This window comes from Lasioglossum baleicum, chromosome 5 (genome assembly GCF_051020765.1).
Source record: "Lasioglossum baleicum chromosome 5, iyLasBale1, whole genome shotgun sequence".
NCBI classification, from domain to species: Eukaryota; Metazoa; Arthropoda; class Insecta; order Hymenoptera; family Halictidae; genus Lasioglossum; species Lasioglossum baleicum.
Genome location: NC_134933.1, coordinates 5797392 through 5822434, shown reverse-complemented (window position 1 = coordinate 5822434; position 25043 = coordinate 5797392). Strand labels below are relative to the sequence as shown.

At 40.8% G+C, this 25043-nt stretch overlaps 1 protein-coding gene across 3 annotated transcripts in view; it reads left to right on the top strand.

Moving 5' to 3' along the window:
- Positions 1–25043, top strand: part of LOC143209172 (neuroligin-1) — a 63953-nt gene that overhangs the window by 17924 nt on the left and 20986 nt on the right. For all 3 annotated transcript variants that reach the window (XM_076424505.1, XM_076424503.1, XM_076424504.1), the window contains exons 2-3: positions 48–1473; positions 23109–23255. In XM_076424505.1, the coding sequence (XP_076280620.1) occupies positions 768–1473; positions 23109–23255 (853 nt within the window). In that variant the 5' untranslated portion in view covers positions 48–767. The remainder of the gene's footprint in view (positions 1–47; positions 1474–23108; positions 23256–25043) is intronic.

Here is a 25043-nt window from a genome sequence, read left to right as displayed (position 1 = left end):
TACTCCAACAAAGCAATGCTAACCAATAATTTTCCTTGTGTTTACAGAATAGCGGAGTGAAAGAATCGCCCGAAGACTCGAGCGAAACATCAGCGTCAAGGAATTGATCGATATCTCTATACTCCGAACAAACCGTAGAACCAACCCCCTTGACCTGCCACACCAACGAGGTTCATCCACCTAGCCGTCACTTCAACGCACACCTGAATCTTCGAAACCAGTGTTCGTTCGGGGAGATCTCGCTGATGCTTCCCTCAAACTCAGCGGCTCGAGTGGATCGGCGCTCGTGTATCGTCGCGGGTAGACCGAGTGCTGAGGCTGCAGAGTCCGAGGACTTCAGGAACGCAGGCGCCCGAGGATGGAACTGAGAGTCCTGCAGATCATCAGCGTGTTACCGGGGAATTTGTCCGAATTCACGGCGAATCCTGTAAACTTGCATCAAGGTGGTTTGCCGTGGGTTCCGAAGCAGGTGGGCGAAGTGGAGCAACGTGGAAAGAAAAACGGTGACCAGGCGACGACATCCGAACGTTGGGGTGCGAAAGCTGCGAGAAGAGAGGACAAGATAGAGCGTTCGAGGTTCGAGCAAGATTTCCAGGTTCTCCAAGTGAGAGAAGAGACTCGCCGGGGTGAATCGCTGCTGGAGGATCGGGATCGTGAAGAGTCAGAGAGAGGGGCAGAGAGAGGAGAGAGGGAAAAGGGTCGTCCCTTAGCAGGAGGGCCCCACAGATGCGGGGCCCGGAGGGGCAAGTCCGCGGCGGCGTGACGCGATGCGGACGTCCTCCTCCTCGCCTGCGAGGAAGAGGAAGAGGAAAGACCTCTCGCCTCTTGATCTCACCTGCGGAAGCCTGTCTGACCTGGACCGTAGCTCAAGCGGATCTGTCGTGCACGATGTTGACCAGCGTCGGTGCTTTTTGTGGGGGTGTGCTCGAAGGGCTTGTTCGAAGCCGGGTGACATCGTCCTCGAGAACGAGAAAGCGTCGTTCGGGTTTCGCGAAAGAGGACAGCAACGTCGTGGGTGCATCGGAGGGGAACCCAGGCAACGGGACAGCTCGAAAAAGTGTCTGGCCAAGGTCCTCGTGTTCCTCGCGATTCTGTGCGGACTTTACTGCCGCGGGAAGGCGGAGGCGCTCGCCGGAAGCCAGAAGTACAGCACTAGAACGGTCCGGACCAGATACGGCATACTGCGCGGCGTCGAAGCCAGGTCGTCGACCTCCGTTGAGACTTATTACGGTGTCCCATACGCGACGCCGCCCGTCGGCGCTCTTCGGTACATGCCGCCGGTCACGCCGACACCATGGCGAGGCATCAAACTGGCGGACACCATGCCGCCAGCCTGCCCTCAGAAACCACCGGACCCGGACGCCACTCTGCCGAGGAACAGACGCATCTACCTCGAGAGGCTAGCCCCGATGCTGGCCAACCAGAGTGAAGACTGCCTGTATTTGAACCTCTACGTGCCGAAACCTCCTCATGGTGAGTCACTCAAACTGTTTTTGTAGCTTGTTCGCTTTCGGGAATTGTTTGTATCATCTCCGAGATCGAATTTCGCGTGAATGATCTCTGGGATCGATTTTCTTTCAGTGAAGACGCCTAGATATAGACAATATTGACTAGGTCATCGACTGCTATGCCTAATCTCATTAGAGTCAGTGACCGCAATATTTTTTATGGCTAAGATAAGTGGTAGTAATATTCCTTTCTACAAAGGTTGGCGACCGCAATATTTTTATGGCTAAGATCAGTGATCGTAATATTCCTCTCTACTATGGTCAGTGACCGCAATATTTTTTATGGCTAAGATCAGTGATCGTAATATTCCTTTCTACTATGGTCAGTGACCACAGTGTCCTTTTTGTTACAGTTAGTCCCTATCTAATTTTGAATGTTCTTTTCATCCTTTGCAAGTGGACGATGATGGTAAAAAAATAAATGTGTCAAATTTTTTTCTGCAAACTATATATTTCTTCAATATGTTCCCTTGTAAGATTACTTTATAGAATCACTCTATAAAATCCTCCTCACACTTAGTACAACCGCCTCTGTTATTCCATTGGTTATATATTTACACATTCAAGCCCGTTGACGTAACTGTTGCGTTATTTAACATTGCTACCCAGTAGATGGAAACGCAACGTCATGAACTCGGAGGAGATTTACTCGTCAGTTCGCAGCTTGCATAAAGGATTAGTTTATTAGTGATTCCCACTGCATAATGAGGTCTTTAAAGCATTGTATAAGTGTTCACTTTTACCAAGACAATGACGCTTACCTTCCTCTAAGAATTATTCAGTTATCGTTGTTTTTACTATAATTAGAGAAAGCATTAATAATGGTTACCCAGAAGTTGCAATTTCTAAATACGAATTAACAGACACTGAAAGCGAATGAAAAATGCTTGAAACTTTGCGAACACACTGATAATGTGGAAAGTTTCGAGCAAATCGGTCTTTAGTAGCTTCGAATGTATTTTGAATAAGCTGCCGCGGTGGAGCTCGCTAGCATATACGAGTTTATGGCGAACGTAGGCGGTAGATAATCAGGTTTGAACGCATGATTGCGAACAAGGTTTGTAGCTTTCACCTAATTCACGATTCACGTTGCCTTGCGTTTCGATCTATCGTAGGCGGACCGCTAAAAAGGTTCTAATAAATCGTTTCGAACGAGATCATGGGAAATGCGAAAACCCTCGAGACACGAAGCGAACCGAGATATTATTGAATTGCAAATTTCGAGACGGTGTACGCATCTTTTCGCCATTGAATATTTCATCAATATGCTAACGAAGTGTACACAAGTAAAGCAGCAATATTATTTTTGGCGACACTCGCTCGAAGATTGATTAAATCATGGTTCCCTGACCCCATTTCCCGTGCAACCCTCTTTCCGAAGTTTTTCGAAACTGTACAAAATACAATACAAAATTCTAGCTCGATTAATATTTTATTCAACGTTTGCATATAAATAGAATATTAAAGATTACGTACTGTTATGTTCAGAAAAATAATATCAAGTTCAGTATCCAATTTATTTATCCTATATAAAGGACAATGCATAAAGTATCATTTCAGGTAAATGTTCATGTACCATTTAATTTAATATTTAACTATTGTTAAATATTCATGTGTACTAGCGTGCTGTTTACCGTACCTCTATTGGACAAAGTTCTATAGAAAATAAATAATTATGATTGAATGGAACGGCCACAGATTGAAATTTTGATCTCGTCGGGAAACTATCGATTATAATAACAGCTTCGATAAAGGTTCTATTGAAAATAAGTAATTAGGATCACGCACGCACAGTCAGGATCGAATAGAACAGCTGGAGAGTGAAATGTTGATCTTTTCGATGAACAATCTATTGAATAGCAGCTTCGATAACAAAGTAATTTCGAAACAACAGGGTTCGGTAGCGCCGAGCGATTTAACATTTTCCCCGCACTTCGAGGTGAGTGTTAATGCCGTGCGAACAAGAGGTTAACGCAGAAACATTTATCAGCGATAAACTTGCACGGTAAATAGCGGATACACGCTTCCCGGTTTGCACAATGTAGCACGGTGGCCGAAGTGCCTCTTCGCACGCGAGTCGTGAGGCGGAATTTTATGAATAAGAGATCGCTCTCCGGCGTGCTTGGGATTAGGATTCCTTTCGTTGATCGCGCGTCGTTCAAACTGACGAATTGGAACGACTCGTCGAAACCGAATCGACCACTGGCATTAGGAGTCTCACAGATGTCAACATTTAGTTTCGCGATTCGGACACCGGTCGGGGGAAAAAAAGCTCGTTCTAGCGCACAGTGGATTTGCGAAATTGGATGGACCGACGTTCAATTTGACACGGAGATTAGAGGAAAATGGAAAACGAGACGAAACGAGGTGACGAGAATTGCTCTCGACAAAACGCTCGCCGATTCTAGCTTCTGTTTGTGTTCGCTCGCAAGTTGATTCTTCTACTCTTAAACACATAATTTAACGGGATAGATTCAATCTCGTTTGGAAAACAATCTGTTCTCTTTCCAAACAGTTTCGAAGTTTCTAATCTGTTCGATGAGATAAACAATCCCGAGATTGATTTACGCGACTGCTTGAGCCTCTTGCCGGATAATGCCAGAATCGTTAATGCTTGAAACAGGATCTGGTGATAAATATTTGACTTTGAAATGTTTAGGTATTAAATTGAAAGTAGACGTATGATAAATATACATTTTGAAGAACGTTCTTGTTATTTGTGAAAAGTAACGCGAAGTAGTGATTTTTCGAGCACAGTAGATTCATTGTTAATGCTGCATTTCCAATGGAATCGTCCGATGTTTGCGTTCGACGGTCTCACGCCCGACTACACACGCTGGCCACCGAGTTTTATAATATTATGCACGCGATCCGAATAACATGGTCGAGTTCACTGGTCGAGGAAAACCTCGCGGGATTATTTTGCACAGCCGATTGAAATCGATACGCTGGAAATATGTTTAATCGGTTCACTGTTCGTCGGTGCGGGCGCATCAATGATACCACGGTGGTAAGCAAATTTTTCAATCAGCGGCCCTGTTCGAGACACCGAATTTTTTGCATAGTCGGCCAAAAGCGCTTCCGCTGCCAATCAAGTGCTTTCGGCAAGGTGCCTGCTGATGGAAATTGCACTGCTGGCGGTTCCATTCTCCCCAGTTTTTCATTCTTACCCCCAAACCGATAGAGAAATTCTGATTTTTTCCACACTATCCTGCAGTTCATTGCCCTGGAAATCCGTTCGCAAACTGTTTAGTCTCGCCAGAAAAAATTGCTAAAGACAGCTTCAATCTCTCAAGTTTAAATTAGTGTACAACCCTTTGTTGCTCCTAATATAAATATTTGCTTTGAAATTTTTTGACGGATTTTTCGAGAACATTCAGATTTCATGCGAGACACAATCGTTTATTTTTAACTATTTTTAATTTGTGGTAGTGATTTGTTCTTCGAACAGTGATCGTTAGACTGCGGATGTTAATGTCATTTTTAATTTTTGTAGACGAATTACATATAAGTAAGTACACTAACGAGCATAACTGATTCTACACACTTTAAATCAGAACAACCTTTTTATGAATGGACCAAACGACTTAAATTTCTCTGTAAGGCTAGAAGAATTAGTTTAGTAAATGACGCGTAAAAAATATGTTGAAAAGATGCATTTAGAAGGAATTCTGAAAAACAATAGTAAAAATTGATTTCTACAACTTTTTTAGCTGGGGGCCAATAACGAAAATTTGAAAGGTGTGTTTAGTCAATTCGTATAAATTATATACGCTCTGAAAATTTCATTGAAATTAGTTAACTGGTTTGCGAATTATAAACGATCAAAAGTGGTAAAACTTGCCACTTTATGGTACACTACAAATTACCACTTTTGATCGTTTATAATTCGTAAACCAATTAACCAATTTCAATGAAATTTTCAGAGCGTATATAATTTATACCAGTTGACAAAACACATTTTTTTAATTTTCGTTATTGGGCCAGCTAAAAAAGTTGTAAAAATCAATTTTTACTATTGTTTTTCACAATTCCGTCCAAATGCATTTTTTCAAAATATTTTTTAAACGTCATTTACTAAACTAATTCTTCTAGCCTTACAGAGAAATTGATGTTGTTTGGTCCATTCATATAAAAGTTATTCTGATTTAAAGTGTGTTGAATCAGTTGCTCGTTAGTGTAAGTGGTGGTAGTCGTTGTGGTTCTAAAATAAACAAAAATTATATTCTAGCATTGTTTAAAAATGTTCAGAAGCCATAAATGATAAAGATCAGCAGTCTGGAGATCATCTAAAAATGTCTAGTCCGACTATAATATCCATAGTTGTTATAGAAGAGGTTCATGTCCATAAAATCTTGGCGTTTTCCATCGGAATTTTCGCATTCGGAGCGTTCGTTTTTCCAGTAGGATGTCTGAGAGCCCGATTTGGTCGGGTAAACCAGTACGAACGAGGTTCGATCAGCTCAGGATCTAGACAAAACGTTCGCGAGGATCGGGAAAGGGGTTGTGGGGACTATCAGAAATATATTTGGTGGCAAGGTCTCCCAGCACCGATTGTCGAGCTCTTGATTTCCACCCGCTGTCTCGCCGTCTCGTCGGTTTCTTTTCTTTCTTCTCCTCTCTCTCTCTCTCTCTCCCATTTTTGCGTTCTGATTCCCTCGTATTCGAGGGACGATGGGGACGGTGGTGGTACGCTTGAGTGAAAAGAGGATCGAGTGAATGAAAGAAAACGGAAGAAAGGAGAGGCACGCCTCCCACAAAAGAATGCCATCGATCGGCCCGTCGTCGCGTCGCGACGTTTTTCTGATTGCGAGCCAAGTGAAACGAGGAGACCGCACGAAAATCTAGACATCCAGAATGTGCTCGCATGATGGGACACTTTGCATATTTCCACAGTTCGAATGATGAAAATGCACGTTTTTGCGGACGGCGAATGGCTTCGGCTTAACCCTCTCGGCCCTGATAAGACGTGTACACGTTCGTACATATCTAGACATGTAGCAAATTCATGGCAATTCGAATATCGAAATTATATCTTTCGTAAACGTCCTTTACGGTAAACCTACCGAGCACTAAAACTAATTAGAATGTTTCAGCTTAGAAAAATGACAATTTTTATTACAATATTTGATGTTAGGGAAGTATAATGACGCAACTGTAAAATTTTGTGAAATTGACTTTATTGTGTTGGCGAGCTCAAAAATGCATTTACTAGACGTTTGTAAATCGACATAATGTAAATCGAGGCTGGTATTTATTATTTTATAAATTGAAATAATTTATATATATAAAAGTTGCAATAATAACGCACAATGTTTATAAACTACTCTCATAGAAGAATTAAATCGAATCTTCAATTTTTGCAGTTGTGTCATTATACTTCCGGAGCAGCGAATATATGCTTGGATAAAGAAATTTATCGAATCAATTTCCATGTAAGCAACTTCATAATTTCAATAATTGTAAGGGTGCATTTATAGTGGAGCGGCGAGCATCGATGCTAGCGGCGCGGTGAAAACAAACCAACATTCGTGACAACATTTCGACACATACTAAAGAAAAAGTACATTCATTGTTTTTCTTTTTTTTCACCGCACAGCTCACCTCGCTGCTCCACTATAAATGCATACTAAGTTGAAAAATATAAAACCGGTCATTTTACCCGCAATGTGGTGTTTATCGTGTACTTTCCTTGGACGTGTTCAATTCAATGTGAAAAAGAAGAAGGATTTGTGAAAAATGTAAAATACATACGTTATGTACAATCTGAGAGGTTATTTACTCGATCATTTCGGAACCACAGAACGTGATTTCACAAAAACCCCGGAAGCATAATGCGTTTTATGCTTCCAGGACGCCTGTAACATCCGCGTGCATCACCCCGAATGGGAATTTTAAAAAATCTCACGGTGATTTACAATTTGCCGGGTTCGAAACGGGGCCAGAGTTCATAAATCTCTATTTTATTACTGTTTGAAAATCGGAATAGCGCATTATTCGTGCGAAATGAAATTGGCCGAGGTCCAATATTTGGTCGTGCGGCAGTCGCGCAGCGTCGGGAAAGGTGAAAAGGAAAACGAGCGTGATATCGTGAAAAATAATGCATATTTCGCGGGCCGCAGGAAAGCCGAAATAACGCATTATCGAAGTACGTCGAAGAAAGGATCTTTGGCGTGTAGGGTCGATCGTGGGAATTTATTCGGCGAACGCACAAGCCAATTCGACGTGTCGTTTTATGCGGACGGAGGTGATTTAAAAGTTTCAATGACGGGGTCAGATTGAAACTTTTCATATTATCGCAAACGCTTTCAGCGGGCGTTTGAAGTAACGGCGGTGCAGTCGAGGTAAAAAGTGCACATGCAGTTCGGACATACTTTCACGATCAATCTCGGAAACAAAATTAAACCTTCCGATACGGTGATGAATGTTTATAAATGTTCACGGTTTCATTGTTTCGAGATCGTTAAATTCAAAGGTTTTCACGGGCGAAACGAAGCGCATTCGAAGCAACGACTTCGGATCAGCACGTTCGTCGCAATCTCCAGCTCTTTTCATTGCATACGATCTTACCTACTCGCATTACCGATGCACCGGAGCGTCTTGCAGCGATGCAACTGCCGCACTGCAGACTATGCACGACCCACACGTGCGATTCGATGGTGGAAGTCTCGTTTGTCGAAGCGGATACACTGCTGTTGGTGCAGAAATAAATTTGATTATCCTTTGAAATATTCATTCGTTCAAAAATCGTGCATCCCTTAATCCTGGAAACACTGTTCATGTGTCTGAACCCCTTGTCTTACAATATCATGTCTGACTCGTGATAAAGATTCTGAACAGATTCTAATAAAAATGTACATATATCAATCATTTCCTAGAACCGAAATCAAATTCTTTTTTGGTTTTGTTAATTTATAGTTACATTTATAGTTAATTCAAGTTACATGTTTGTAGGCATACAATAGACATAGGTTTTCTCGTTTCTTAGGAAATTATGTGTGATCTACAAAAAAGTTCTGATCACTGAAACCGTAAATATAAATCGTAGGACAAGGGGTTAACAACGGTGAATCATGTTAAAATATATTACGCGTGTTTTGATTGATAATTTTATTTTTAATATTTAATATCTTTCGACAAAATCTGTATGCATATCTATATATGTATACAGGGTGTCCCAGCTAACTTGATCACCTTGAATATGTTTGTTGTTTTTAAAGATACGTCAAATGTCTGACGGACAAAGTTGAATGGTAAAATGGGGCTCATAAGATACCAACAAAATTTTTTTCATTTAATTTTTTTACGAGATTTCAAGGTCACCTTCATTTTTTTAAATGGAATGAGGTATTTTTTAATACATCAATCGATGCAGCTGGACATTCGTTATAAAAAAGTACTAACCCATGTATGTCGAAAAGTTAGTAGTTCAGGAGATATTTCAATTTAAAAAACTCTAAAATACCATTACTGTCGTACTAAGACGTTACATAAGTAAGTAAACACTAACTAAAGTAAGTAAAACGCTGGGACACCCTGTATAAAAAGACAGTCCTGACTCACTCTCTCACTCACTGATCAAAGCCCAGGCTAAACCCTTGGACCTAGAAAGCTGAAATTTTGCACAGAGGATTCCTTTATGGTCTATACAAGGGATAAGAAAGGATATTTCTCGAAATTCAACCGCCAAGGGGGTGAAAAGGGGTTGCAACGTTTGTATGAGGAATATGTTGTTCGTGGTCGGATTTACTGCATATTTGGTCTTAACGCTCTTTGATATAATTAATCAAACACCTATTTCGGCATTTTAGAAAATTGAACCCCTAAGGGGGTGAAAAGGGGTTTTGAAATCTAAGATGGCGACATGACATAAAATTAAAACTCTATATGGGTGAATGGGGGGTTAAAAGGTTTTATGGAGAAACAATATCAATTTCCGAGGGCATTATACGGTTTCCTGTGCAAGCGAAGCCGCGGGCGAAAGCTAGTATACAATAAAATAGAAAAGATATGTATATGTACATTATTGTATATGTATGTGATCCCATCGATCTGATTCCGTGGGTCTGTCGCACGTGTTGTCCATCTGTCGGGGTTGAAGTTGTCGGAGCGCGATGGTTGTAAATAATCGGCCGGTTCGGAGCTGATCCGTGCGCGTTTTTTGTCTGCTGTAACAACCTTTTCAGGTATATCGGCAGTGTTCCGGTAGAAGGAGCAGCTAATTCATAAATAGACTGCGGATCTTTATGCATTTATGAAGAAACTGGATTGGCGAAATATAAAACAGTAGAGGATTTTAAAAATTCAAGAATGTTGTAATGTTGCTTTCAATATAACAGAGTCGTTAAGGGATGTTATTCCGGCTTCCCACAATCAATGCAAAACATTTTTATTTTGCATACAGATCCGCAGTCTATTCATAAATAAAGAAGGGAATAATCCTAAGTAATAATCCTCTGCCATTCGAGAGTTTTATGGAAGCTACTTAACGATTTTATAATTGATCGATTGAAATGAAAAAAAGATATTACAAATAACCGAACATATTTACATTACAAGCCAATAATTACTTTAGATTGATCAATATGAGGACTGTTTACGAAATGATCTCGGAAATATTATTTTTGATTTGCAACCGTATTTTATCCAGCAGTGGTCCTCCTTCAGGTCGTCTGGGCGTAAGAGGCTTACCCCATTCCCCATCCCCCATGTCCCGTGTCCGGTTTCCCCGATATAGCCATGGAAAAACCAGTCAGCTGGAGAGATTCCGGTCCGCGCTTCCGCCCGAGATGGTTTCCTTCCTCCTTTCGTCTGGCATTCGCGACCGAGATGGGGATATTTAAATGAGATTCCACTCGGCGAAACGTATTTGACTTAATGCTCGTGGAGATCTTCTCTTTTTGCCGGCTGGGACAGCCGTGACACCGTGGTAAATGGTTTTCGGAACGCGATTTAATGACGATAATTAACGCCGACGTTTCTCGCCTATTGTTGACCACGCCTGTTGCCCGATTCTAATTACTTTCGGAGACGCGCTCGCCGAGACGCTCCAGCACGTTGTAACCATTTTTCGACTCGGAATGGACCACTTGTGGGTGCAATTAAATGCGTAGAACGTGGTAGAATGCGAAATTATGTGTATTAACATTCTGGTAAATGATTTGTGAACCTCTAGTCTTCTTATATTAGGTTGTAAATATGTCCCGAATAAATTTCTTTATTTGACGGCAAAGTACAATAAAAATTACATGCAATATTAACTTTTAGTGCTGGGTACGTGTACCGTTAAACGCATCAGATATATACAGTAAGGACCATAATTAGACTGCGGATCTTTATGCAAAATAAAATATGTTTGCATTGATTAGAAAACACAGGAGCCAAATAAAAATGTCACTCTTCTTTTAATTATCTTATTAAAGCGAAACGAATACACTGGTGGCCTTAAATCTTTTTAATACCTCCACTGTCTTAAATTGTACGTACCCATTTTTGTTATGAATGCATAAAATCCGCAGTCTAACCACATAACTGATTTAAATCAGAATAACTTTTATTTGAATGGACGAAACGACTTCAATTCCTCTTTAAGGCTAGTAGAATTAATTTAGTGAATGACGTCTAATAAATAAGTTTTGAAAAAATTCATTTGGAATTGCGAAAAACAATATTAAGAATTGATTTTTACTACTTTTTTAGCTGACCCAATAACGAAAATTTAAGAAATGTGTTTTGTCAACTGGTATAAATTATATACGCTCTGAAAATTTCATTGAAATTGGTTAATTGGTTTACGAATTATAAACGGTCAAAAATGGTAAAACTTGCTATACTTTATGGTACACTACAAATTATACCATTTTTGATCGTTTATAATTCGCAAACCAATTAACTAATTTCAATGAAATTTTCAGAGCGTATATAATTTATACCAGTTGATCAGACACATCTTTTAAATTCTCGTTATTGGCCCAGCTAAAAAAGTTGTAAAAATCAATGTTTACTATATTGCTTTTCAGAATTCCGTCCAAATGCATTTCCTCAACATATTTTTTACACATCATTCACTAAACTAATTCTTCTAGCCTTACAGACAAATCGAAGTCGTTTGGTCCATTCATAAAAAGTTGTTCTGATTTAAAGTGTTATGCTCCTAGTAGTTATGCTCCTTACTGTAGCAGAATACTGCGTTCATGTTTCAGGAGAAGGTCTTTCTCTCTAAAACAAATTACACTGGGTTCTAAATTCGATGGCGACCCCTCGCAGGTGCAATCAGAACCATGCCGATCCTAGTAGAACCCGAGCCAAACAATTCTAAATTAACATCCCAACTGTTTCGTTCGAGGACGGACGCAATTTCGAACGTAACATTGCTTGATGTCCATTTGCAGCTGCAGCTAGATGCATATTAAACATGCCGGAACACGTCCTAAACAATTACAAATTATCAACACCAACTGTCGCATCTGAAGGTACACGAAACGATGTTCTAAATACGATGACGTTCACTAGGAGAAGCGTTCTAATGCACGTCGAACACAGAATCAATACCAAAACTGTTTCGAAACCTGGATGATTCGGCCGAGTACCGGGGTTATCCATTATCAAACACGTGTCATCCCTAAAGTTGACTGTTTTGCGATCGAGGGGACAATCATAGGGAACCGATAGCATGACCGCGGCATGATTCGAGCCGTTCACTTTTCCATTTGTTATGGAACGATTCATAGAAACCGCGGTAACGAGCAGAGAAGCAGGCTCGCCGGCAAGGGCATTAATCGACACGGTCGAACGCATTACCGCTAATGTCGCGGATTACGTAATTTCCCATGTCCCTGTGGCAATGTGTTAATCGCTTTGGCGGACGAGATATTCAATATTTCATGAAAATCACTGTGACGCGTAATGCACCGCGTTTCGGTTTCCGGCGCGATCGTGCACGCGATATTCGGCCGAGGCTGTTTGCGGCTCACCGAGATCTTTCATCGTTACCGAAACGATTATTCGCGTTCCGCGAGACGGAAAAGCGACGGAAATAAGGAGGTCTGTTCGAGTGGCTCAGCAATTTCGTTGGTAGCGAGAACGGCTGTGCAACTGGGGGGATAGACGGGGAACATCAGGGCAGCCGCTGATGTGTTCTAATTGAACGTCCTAATTAAATCATCCTCGTGGATTGGGTTCACGGCCCGTGTTCCTCGGAATTAGGTAAAGAGGATTTCGAAGTGTAAGTAGAACGTGTCAGCGCTAAAACGTCGTCAATTTATTACCTTTCCCTTACGGTGGATGGCTTCCGTGTTGATGCAACGCTGCGCTCTCGTTCTACCTGCTAAGAAAAATTAGATTAGGCTTAGCGTCTCCTTTATCCCGCTGTGCTACTCGATCGCGACTCCTACATTTCTTCGCGTGAACTAAAGAGGAAACGATGCTACTATTATTGCAGTCTTCATACTAATAGTAAACTAATAATAAACGTTGCTTATAATCTTCTAAACAAGATTTGTCATAATTGTCTGACATAATTCGAAAAAATTTGAGAAAGATCGCGCACACGGTGTTCGACTTATACGACGACACATGTTAACAGAGCGTCCAGAGTCGCGTGAGACATCGATCCCTGACTTATTAGCATGTCGATGCACGAGGTCGATAAAACGGTGCGAAACAAAACGATCATAAATAGGAGATGTTCGAGATCATGAGGCCACTTTACGTAAAAGCATCGATAAAAGTTACTGCGATTGCAGAGGCTTTCTCTCTCTCTCTCTCTCTCTCTCTCTTTTCCTCGAATACTTTTATAATCCCATTTCTTGTCAACCAGGCTACGCGAGCAGCGATATAAATTCATAAATTCCAGCGACGCTCGAACTCGAGTGGCTACTTTCGAATGATACCCAGAAACCATAACCGTCCATCACCGCGCGCACTTATGCGCGTAATGTATCATACGTGACGCAGCTATCTCGGAACTTTTCATTGTCCATTGCTCTGGCTGACTTCGTTTCCGTGGGGTACGCCGCTGCCGATAAAAGTTAGTGGAAACGCGAGCGCAATAATGGCGCAGATAAACTGCTCGCAAATAATACCAGCAGCGTTAATAAATAATGCGGAGCGTCGGTAGCGCGAGCGGACTGCACTACGACCGTTACGGCCGCCATTCCTGGATGCTAGTGTTATTGCCCGGCGTTTAGATAGTTCGAATTTACGAAGTCGTAGCTGCACCGTATTCCTCGACAAAAATTAAAGAAATTGGTTCGTCGAATTACCTCCCCCCCCCCCGAATAAGAGACCATTCCTAAATTTCATGTTTCATTCTTCTTGTTTTGTATTGGTCGGTTATTTTTGCCAGCTCGTCCTGTGCGGTACCATCTAGAACACGTTTGTTCATTTAGAACACGAATAGTCTTACTGTTTTGCGTTCGGTCTATTAGTTTTTGTTACAAATACATAAAATCCGAAGTCTGACAAGAGACAATAAACGTACACTCCCAAAGAAAAAGATAGCACACGCGTGCTGTCTTTAATTTCTCGTGTTAAGAATTCGCTAAGAAAGCTGCAGTCGATACACATACTCAAAATGTTCGTCGTGTACTTCAGACTAGTAATATTATCAATCGGTTTAGAATAACAGCAAAACCATCATCAAACGCAAGACATAAGGAGGCACGTTTGTTATTTGCAAAAGAACATGTACGTTGGAAAAAGGCTTGGAGAAAAGTAATTTTTACGGATGAGAAGAGGTACAACCTCGATGGACAAGACGGATGTACACATTATTATAGTGATATTCGTAACCAACCACTAACAAAAATTCGACATCAAATGCATGGAGGTGGAGTAATGGTCTGAGCTGGTATCGGATATAAAGGAAAGACAGAAATAAAGTTTATTCACGGGACAATGAATAGTGTTCGTTATCTCCAATTAATAAAAAATCAAATTTATACGTATGCAGAACGCATTGCTGAAACACCATATGTATTCCAACCAGATAATGCTGCAGTACATACTGCTAAAATTGTTAAGGAATATTTTTTAAATGAAAATATCTCCACTCTTCAATGGCCGACGTGCACACCCGACCTTAATATCATTGAAAATTGCCGGGCAATGCTTTCGCAAGCAGTGTATGCTGAAGGCCGACAATTCTCAAATATAAATGAAAATTTAATAATTTAGGCAAAAATTAAAAAACTATATAATTCTTTACCTAAAAGGATGGTGGAAATCATAGAAAACAAAGGAGGTTCCACACATTATTAGAAAAATATAGTTTGGTGTTTATATTGTTATAAGAAATATGTATACTTTTGTTTCATGAAACACATAGTTGTGTTGTATAAAATATATATCTTTATTTTTCAAGTGTGCTGTCATTTTGTTTGTATTGGATTATGTGTTTCCCTTCCAATTAAGAGAACTCATTGAACTAAAGTCAATCTATGTTCTGTTTACATATTCGCAGAAGGTATGTTTTACACACTACACAGAGTTTCCACGCTAGCCTAATCGGAACACGAGAAATTAAAGATAGCACGCGCGTTCTATCATTTTCTTTGGGAGTGTAGAGCTATATGAAACGTATTTCGTCGGAGGAGTATCATCCCCAGTTTCTCTGTGTCCCCTCTTCTGCTATAGTTATCTCGAGCAGTTGTGTTCTAGAGCACGGGCTTATCGTTGGGAAATCTTGCACGGACGCGAGGCCAATTATGCGATTCGAGATAACAATGGGAACAAGCGGCGATTCGTAGGAACACGCGCGCGAGACGATGCCCGTTCGTAAAACTGCAGTAAGACTGCCGTAACAAGACAACAATCGTGACGATTATTATGAAGATCGTTTGGCATGGCTCGCCTAATCCTTGGGGCATTATTTGGCATCAGTAAGCGTGCCGCAGTTTCAGCTCCGGGAAGTTAGTTCGCCGAAGTTTCGGTCACTGGAGAATTAACTTTTTGCTGTGTCCGGATTACTATTTCTCCGTTGCGCTTCGCGATGCGCTTCCAGATATGCGGTATCTGTTTCGCGGAAACAAAATTAACACTACCCCGCGCTGCGTTCAATTCGAAATCCACGGGAATGAACACGGCTTTTTGGTTAAGACCGTAACGCATGGTTGTCGGGGAATTTATGACATTGTTTGCTTCTTTCGCTAAAGGTGAACCTTTTCTGTACATGCTGGATATATGAATATTAACTGCAATGTCTTTTTAACCAAACATTCACGTGCACTTTTATTGATGTTTGAACTACATTCACAAATTTGTGAATGAAAGAGAAATCAAAATCGAGTTTAGTACGAGCGATCGAATATGTACGCGCATATTTTTCAAGTAACAGGCAATTTGCTGTCGTTTTACAATCGAAAGTATCAGAGTTAGGCGAATAAAGTATCGTAACTGTGAAGCGTGATGCTAAAGCTTTATGTTACTGTAAAAATTGATTGGCTTAACTTCGCCGATCAGCCGTCAGATTTCCATTTTATTTGGTCCTCTTCCAGTCCCATCGGAGTGTCACAGCCGTTAAACGCAAACGGCTGGAATTGAAAGGGTTAATTCGCAGTTACGATTCATGGGATCAGTCTACCATAAACCGACATCATATTCGAGACGGTTGGCAGGAGATAATGTTGGATTCTGAAGGTAGGAGTAAGGCCACGTGACGGATCGCATTCGGTGCAACGCAGAAGGGAGTTGCTCGGAGTGCATTAACAGCTTTCAGGAAGCATTCGTCATTTTACGGTGGAATAATCTTGGCTGTTTCATGGGAGTAGAACGTCTACACGATTTATCTGCGCTAATTCATCTTCAAAAATAACGGTTTAGAAAATTTATTGCGAATTTGATTTGTTCGAGGATAAAGTTTAAGAAAAGTCTTGTGCAGCCTGCGACAGCTTGTATAACTTTCTAATCTCTAGTGTTTAAATATTTTTCAGTGAACAAGTTGTCAAATGTACATAATTTAGTGGAATTGTGAAATTTCAATTCAATTAACCCTTCAAAATAAAATTTTTTACCGAAAGAACTGCTTTCTACGAAGTGGCCACGACTGCAAAGGGCTCGGTATTAAATTGCGTTATTGAAAACGGGAATTAGGTTGTTTTAATGCAAAGCAGCGTGGTCGTAGCAATGTTTCAAGCATGTCCACGCGGACGGACATAGCATACGCCCACGTGTACGTGGCAAAGGGCACATTATCGCAGAAAGTTGGCTGGAAACGAGTAATTAAAAGTGATAACGCTTTGTGCGCGCTGCCCCGTGCTCCAAATAACGTCCTTTTTATTACGAGGAATTAACTGACGGCAGAGCACCGTTGCAGTCTGGTAAAGTGAACCCGCGGTGCATTTGAGCTGCGAGCTTTATTCGTTTATTGCGAAAAGGCGGGAGCGCAGATGTCTGAAAATGTGCAAATTAGAAGTGTGACGGTCACTGTGTTACAGCGTTTCGAGAACTTCCCGATTCGCTCGCGACGAACAAGCACGAACCCTTTGGTCCCTTAAGACACGAGAGTACATATCATTGTAAAAAATCCAGAATCCATTATTAAAAATTTTGGACATGATGTATACGCACCATTGATAAAAATGTTGTAAATATTTCCATTTTGTATTAATTGCTTGGATATTACTCATCACAAAGTGAAGATTGTGGTATAACAATGTTTGCTGTGAAGGCATTAGTTTTACATAATCGTAGTCAAAACTGAAATTGTTACCTGTGAGTCGCCTCCACCAGGTTTTTCTCTCGACACGATTTTCTTTTGTCTCCGCGTGGCGTAGAATTTTTAATTGAATTCCGTATCTCCGGTGGAAAAAGCTGCAGGGCAGATATGCGAGCCACGGCAATTTTCTTGAGCTAATTTTTGCTTCGCGAGAGAAACACAGGCGACGCTTTGCGAGCGTTATTACTGTAACTGGCCTATTATTAAGTGCAGAGTTTTCGTATATTCGACGGGAGCAGGGTAATTAGCCGGGATCGCGAAAGCTCTTCTTGTTAAGGGGAGATTCTCGTTTCAAAAGTTTCAAAGAATCAATTTTGTAGTACTATGAAACTATAAAAACTTCGCGTAAATAACAAGCTTCTAAATTGGCGTGCAGGTTTGCTTAGAAATGAATGAATAAATACAACAACAAAAATAGTATTTAGTACTTTCGTACTTTTCGTAAAATGAAAGTGGTCCACAGTCTATTTTTTAGGCTCTCTTCCTCTTCTCTCTTATCAGGTTCTTTTGCATATATATTTGTTATTATTTGGAGTGTCTAATACAGTATTTTATCGATAAGTGTCCCCAACACGGGTCTGCTCAGGGACAATTATCCGCCAGGGATACTATTCTTTGATTTTTGCCGAACGTAGAGAAGGACAGTGGAGATCGAGAGGCCTCGCTCGTCGAGAAGTGTAAACATAACTAATCCGATGACAAAACTTTTTTATTTTTCATTATTTATTTATGCGACTTTGACCAACGTGTATTCGTGGCACTTTTCTAATGATAATGATACCAAATATGATATAATTCCAATTATATTTGCTTGTGTAATGAACGATGAAAGTTCTCGACGCAAAGAACTTCCCGTACGCTGTTCTTCCTTGTAAATATTCTCATATTCATTGTAAATATTATCCGAATTATATCATATTTGGTATCATTTTCATTAAAAAAATGCCACGAATATGTTGGTCAAAATCCCATAAAAAAATAATGAAGAATAAAGAAGTTTTGTCATTGGATTAGTGTGGTTTCGCCGACATACCCGAGCCGTATGATGTCATACTTCTCGGCGACCGAGGCGTCTCGAATTCTTGGCTCTTCAAGGGGGTACACCCCGCAGGAGTGGGGATAGTTCTGGGACAATTGTTGGCCAGACATTTGGGACATTCATCGAGAAAATACTGTATATATTTTTCTAACCAAAATACACGCGCTTCAGGAAAGCGCAATTTAAACAAATCGATCTCCTCAAAGTTCGCGACCGGAATATCGCCTTAAATCCTCGCAGACCGTTACGAATCGAGTTTCTACCGAGATGTATCGAAGATTAAAATTGTTCGACTTGGAGTTGCATCCCGGAGGTCAAACAAATCGCAGGAGCGTGTCGCAACCGCTGAATAAATTACCGACTTCGAGCGCAATTCTCTTCTAAGTATAGTCTCCCTGGTACTTTTATCCGCGAGAATCCTTGTCAAACTGGGACCATAATCCCATATCTCCTGGCCGACTTTACACGACCGTAACACGACTTATAAAACACGGAGGAGCGCGCCGGTGCTTCAACTTTATCGTTTCTGGAAGTTGAGAACAGGCCTGGTACTCATCACGGAGGAATTGTAAAATTCCAGTCGACGGTGAAATTCTTTAATCCTGGCTGCTTTACTGCGCAGAGTAGTATAACGCATTCGTTCCCATAACGCCAACTTGTGCGTTTTGTTGCCTCAGTTTATTTTAGGCAGCCGTGATTTGTTTCTGCGAAGTGTGTTGAATTCATTTAATCACAGCCGGCAGGTGAATTTGGCAACGCTGTTTCAGTCCGATGTGAAGTGAGTTGAAGTAGATGTTCTATCTGTATGCGGTGTTGCCACGTTACATGTTCCGGCTTGTATTAAGGGGGTAGACTCCTTTTTCCAGGGTTGCAAGGGTGCAGGATTCGCCTTCTTGTTTCTTGATAATAAAAATACGGGGTCTTTCAGTAGTCAAAAACGTTAGATAAAAGATCGTTCTAGGGCGATGTCTCCCTCAAAAGTCCTATTTTTTCGTTCACGAGCCGTAATTTGCATTATTCGGAAGCATACAACTATGCATGTAGCTATTTTCATAGCTACATGATGCCGAATAGTGCAAATTACGCCTCGTAAATGAAAAAATAGGACTTTTGAGAGAGATAGTGCCCTAGATCGATCTTTTATCTAGCGTTTTGACTACTGAAAAATCCTCTGTTTGTATTAACGAGAAATGAGAAGACGAATCCCCCACCCTTGCAATCCTGGTAACGAGTCTACCAGCCGTGATCGTTTACCAAATTTGGCGATTGATCATTCGAGTATATCATTGTGATATACTAATTAATTCTAAGTTGTTAGATCAGCATATTTTCCAGCGAAAAAAATAAGTGTACACATTAGAATACCGTATCAAGAAATATTCTGCAAAGTTTACGCACCTCGAGGAAAATTTACAGAGAGCCCGCTTTTCCATGTCGGATAGCGAGTAACATTCAGGCGCAACTATCGAGGTTCTTCTGTAATCTCGCGGCGACAACACACACGGGACTATCATTAAATGGCGTCAAAGGGAGCGGATAAGAGGCAGGAGCGAATGAAAGGTCGAGCTTATCCCAAAACCGTGGAAAATTGCTGCTCTCTTCTCCTCGGTTTATAATGTCGGGGATTCAAAGCCAGCGGGAGAACAAAACGAAGAAAGGCGTTGGCGTTTCGAGGATCTTGAATCGTCGTGTGCCTGCCATTGCTGTTCACAGTGTTCATGGAACCACGTGCGAGCAGATGCTGCTGCGTTGCTTCCTCAATTCCGTAGTGCATTGCAGTCGATTATTCGATTTACGATAGAGAACCTGCAAGCACCGCGGGAGTGAGACGGCTTCGTGGAAAATCGACGAAACGCAAGACTGCGATCATCAACAGGAAGAACAAGAAGAGGAGCAACAGCTATTTGCAACGTTATTCGATGTTTAACCTGTGCTTCACGGATTGAGTACCTGCAGTTTCATCAATTTATATTGTTCCTGCGCTCCGCATTATTACCTTCCGGTCTCTCTCCTTCCACTTCTAGAATCAAGTTCGTTTGCGATTCCATCCTTTTCTGTACCTAACATTCTATCAGGTTGTTGCAAATGAAATGGCCGTCTTGAATCTTTAACATAAACTTCTATTTTTTACAAGCTTTATTCATATTCCATTAATTGAAATAATTCCCATCGACATCGATGCTCTTCTTCCATCGTGATACAAGTGCCTCAATGCCTTTCTGGTAGAAATCTAATAAACCCATCTAATAAACTCATAAAATAAATTCATCAAATGCAGTTTTTACAGCACGTTCTTCTTTGAATATTTTTTCATTCCATATTTACATGGCACTGGTTACTGTGAGGCTGGTATTTATTATTTTATAAATTGAAATAACTTAAAAGTTGCAATAATAACCCACAATGTCTATAAACTACTCTCACAGAAGAATTAAACTGAATCTATAGGCCATTCTATTAAGACAAATTGGAATTATTTTTCGTTTGCTTGTCCTGTAAAATTTCAATTTTTCAGTTGTGTCATTATACTTCCGGAGCAGCGATGTATACAATATATTAAGATATAAAATCATTAATAAAATGCCGCATTATTTAATAAACTGTCTACACCCCTCTGTGAAAATTATAAAAACTATTAAGCACCGTAACTAGACTTCAGATGTTATGCCTTTAAAAGAGAAAAATTAAAATAATTAAAAAAACGACTGCAACGTGTTAAAATTATTTAAGAAAGAATTCAATGTGTATTTGCATTTGCTATTATCGTTTATGGAAGTGTTTTAAGGAGGAGCGATGAGGTAAACGCGTTAAACGTGAGCTACGAGCGTCGCATTCCTAATGCATAGGAACGTGACATTGATTCGATCGAATAATTTTTGGCTAGGGCTAGTGCAATTAAGATTGGAGCCGATCATATGTCGCGTGCAAACGTCGCGATAAGGGAAACTTATGCCGATACGTCGGGGTCACTGGAAAATACGGGACATCACTCGTAAATTTCAAGACAGATAGGATCTGCGAGTCCTCGATGGAGAGTCTAAACTGCGCGGGTAGCGGCGGGTGACTGGCCTACTCACCTATCTATCTGGTCTGGCACGATAGCACGACTTCGTGTCAAAATTCGCAACAGGTGGACGTCTCGTTTCGTCGGGGTTTGCTTACAGCAGCGGACCGTCATTGTGGCTCGTTCGCGGACGATTGTGATTTCATGAATCGCGAGCGTGCCAATGCATCCGCTGGGAAAATAACTCGGAGCAATGCGCCGTAAAAATTTAACGCGATGTCCTCCGACAAACCGGCTCGATCCTAACGAAACTTTCCGCGAGACCGTCTTTATGGCTGTCCAGTTTCATTTTTTATGGGGTCCGAGCGGCCGCGCCGGATGGGAACTCTTGCTTTAAAAGGTGCTTCGAGGCTCTTCCTACAAACTGGGAGACCTGAAAACATTTTCGGAGGTGCGTTGGTGGTTTTATGTAATTGTTCGCGTGAACAAATTAGATTTTTGCAGATTCGTTAATAGCGAATTTTATGTATTCGTGAGAAAAATGAATAAGGGAAATACAAAACTGTGCGATTTATGTACATAACATTTTTCAGAAATTTTTGAAAATTACGATAAATAATTAATCGTGTTTGCCTCGATTTAAAATCGTCTTGGAATTTTTGCAGATTCAGTAATAGATTTTATGCATTCGTGAGAAAAATGAATAAGGGAAATACAAAACCGTGCGATTCACGTACGTAACATTTTTCAGAAATTTTTGAAATTTACGATAAATAATTAATCTATTTGTCTCGATTTGAAATCGTGTTGGAATTATGAATTTTGCAGAAAGAGCGAAGTGACGCAGACGAGGTTTATAAATGACGCAATCAATATAGTTCGATTGAGGGGTCGGGACTAGAAATATTTCGAAATTACAGTGCACGAGGGTTTCGACGTTTGAAAGTACGTATTTCGACGTGGTGTACAGAAACTATTCGAATCCGAATGATAGACCGGGAACAGTCTAATATTTTTGCGTGGGGTTTAAACATGATATGAAATGGATTTCGTGACGCGAATGGCTCTGGGAATTGAAAATATCCTCCGCCCGGCAAAATGTGAAAGGTTAGCGGTATTTTATTTCAGCTGACGTTTACCGAGTGCGCAAGATGCATCGAGGCGCATTTCCCGCGATTTGTATACACTGTGTACATGCAACGATATACTCGATACGACGGCGTACACATTGCTGAATAATAGCCTTCTTGCTCCATCCATTTATAAATTGGAAGAGGAGGATAATATTTGGTTGCTTGCGAGAGCCGCGAGCGGTAACGCGGGGCCCACAGTAACGCATTATTTGCAATTGCACCTGAGTGCTTGGCTTGCTTTTAAGTTAATTGCGGGTCCGTACTCTCTAAATTAAAGTTGTTGGTATACCTTCAAGTGAACGCTCATTAAGGGCTCAGATACTAAACGGTCACGCGATCAAATATTCTTACGTCCGGGACTGGAGCTGCAGCTCGGAAAATTTGTAATTTCCCAGCTGTTCTTCTCGCTTCTTTTTATGAATTTAACGGATACAGAGTCAATTTGCTCGCCGACGAAATGAAACAGCGTTCTTCTTCGATCAAACGAAAAGCATCGAATAAATAAGCCGACGGCTGCGAACGCGTTCAGCATCGTTTTAATGGTGTTTGCGTTCGGTATTATTATATCTGAAACAAGGGGATTGGCAGAGATGAACGATTCATTTTTTTAAAATCATTTCCGCGATATATTCGGGATTTACGAATAAGACATTATTCGCTGGATTGTTCCGTTTCTTTGGTGACTGATTATTAGTGTTTCATGTTTCAGGTAGTACTCCAGACTTATTACCTGCCCTCCTCCTTATCCATGGTGATTCCTATTCGTGGGGTGCTGGAAACGCTTTCGAGGGAACCGCGTTAGCTGCTTATGGTCGCCTTATCGTCGTTTCTATCAATTTTCGCCTCGGCGTACTGGGTAAGTCAATTTATTTATAGTATAACACCGCTGATAGAGTTTTAAGCTGTTTGGAACGCTCGACGGCCAAACTGATCAACCCCTTGACAATTAAAAGCGAAAAGATATCAAAATTAATGTATACAAGCTCGAATCTTTTTACAGCTTCTGCAATCTTGGGGAGTTGACCAATTTGGCAACTGGAAGTATGATACTGTTCACTTGAGAGACTCTATGATACTATACTAAAATTATTATCTAATTATTTCTAATGATAGGCACAAACGATACAGTAGCAATATAGTGAAGTGATGAAACAATTTTTCAATAAACTTGGGGAAACGAGCCATTCGTTTCTAAATTTACGAAAGGTGGATTTGACCAGTTCGGCTCGTGAATGGCACGTTTATTATCGGATATAGATTTAATCCGCAAATAGAATCGCAACGCCCATGCGAATTAACAACGCAAGCCACATATTTTCACACTCAACAGAGCACTCTGTCCTATTTATGTTTAAACTATTTCTGTTGGCTCTATCGGTACTATTTTCTTCGACATTCAGATTGTTATTTCGTAGCCGTTGAAATTGTGAAAACACTGTTGTAGGGAATTTATTTGTTCGTGTAATTATTACTGCTCTGATAATGGTGTAACTCAATATTTGCAGTTCTTTAGTTGTTCACACAAATGCTTCGGTGTTTTTGTATGTTAAAATTTCAGGTATAAGTCGCATAATGTTCTTCTAAATACTAAAGTGATACGAGTGAACAATTAAATTGGAGAATCTGAAATAATCAACGGCCAGGGACGTATAAAAATAATAAGAAAGTCGGCGGGCGAGGTTCCTGACCTAAAGCAGAATTTCTGAGGCTCGTTACGGCTGCCATTATCCTGCTCTCTTTACCGGAAACTTTGACATTCTCGTTCGTCTTATTTTCTGCAACCAGAAACTGGGTTTCCTCCTCAACTTATATTAAATCCGCAACAATAATCTCAATCCTGAAGTCGGTCAGCGCGTTCGCGGCGCGGGCAGAAATCGCTAATCCATGCAGAAGAAGTTTCGCGTTCTTGCCGGTGCAATAAAAAAAAAAAAAAATTTATGTCCACGCTACACAAACGGAAACTGCTTTTTCCCGAACCTCAAACTTGATTTTAAAACAGAAAAGAGAATGAGGTGTCGCTCCGCAGACTTCAAGAAATCGTCCAAGCACAATTCTTTACTCGGAATGTCTGTCGTAAGAAAAGTTTGAAAAAAGCAATTACGAAGAAGGGAGGAGTTGCGGAACTGCATAATAAATTTCATTTGAAGAAAATAGACCGCGGAACTTTTCAATATATTTTATTCTATGGAGATAAACCAAGGAACATTTTAATAAATCCTTTTCGAAATGAAGTTTTTCTAAAAAACATTTCCATGTCCTAATCAGCGTAAATATTTTTATTGTTAAAATGATGCTAAACAATGGCAGCTTTATTAATATTTTAGATGTCAGAGGTATCTAGATTCCGAGCATTTTCAGCAATGCTCTCTCCATATCGGCGAGCGGAGACATTTCGATATATCTAGGGGCTACGAGATTGCCTAGAGACTTTCGCGGTGGTCGTTTGAAATGGATTTTCATTAAAAATACACGCTCGAGGAGCGGCGTGTGACAGCCGTGGACATCAGCCGAGCAATTTCCCAATCTGAGATATCTAGGATGAGCCGAGAGTCCCCAGCGCGCAGACGTTCGCATCATCAACATGGACGACTTAACCGTCGGTTAATCGCTCTGTGAATATTTCACCGAGCAATTTTCTCGTTGA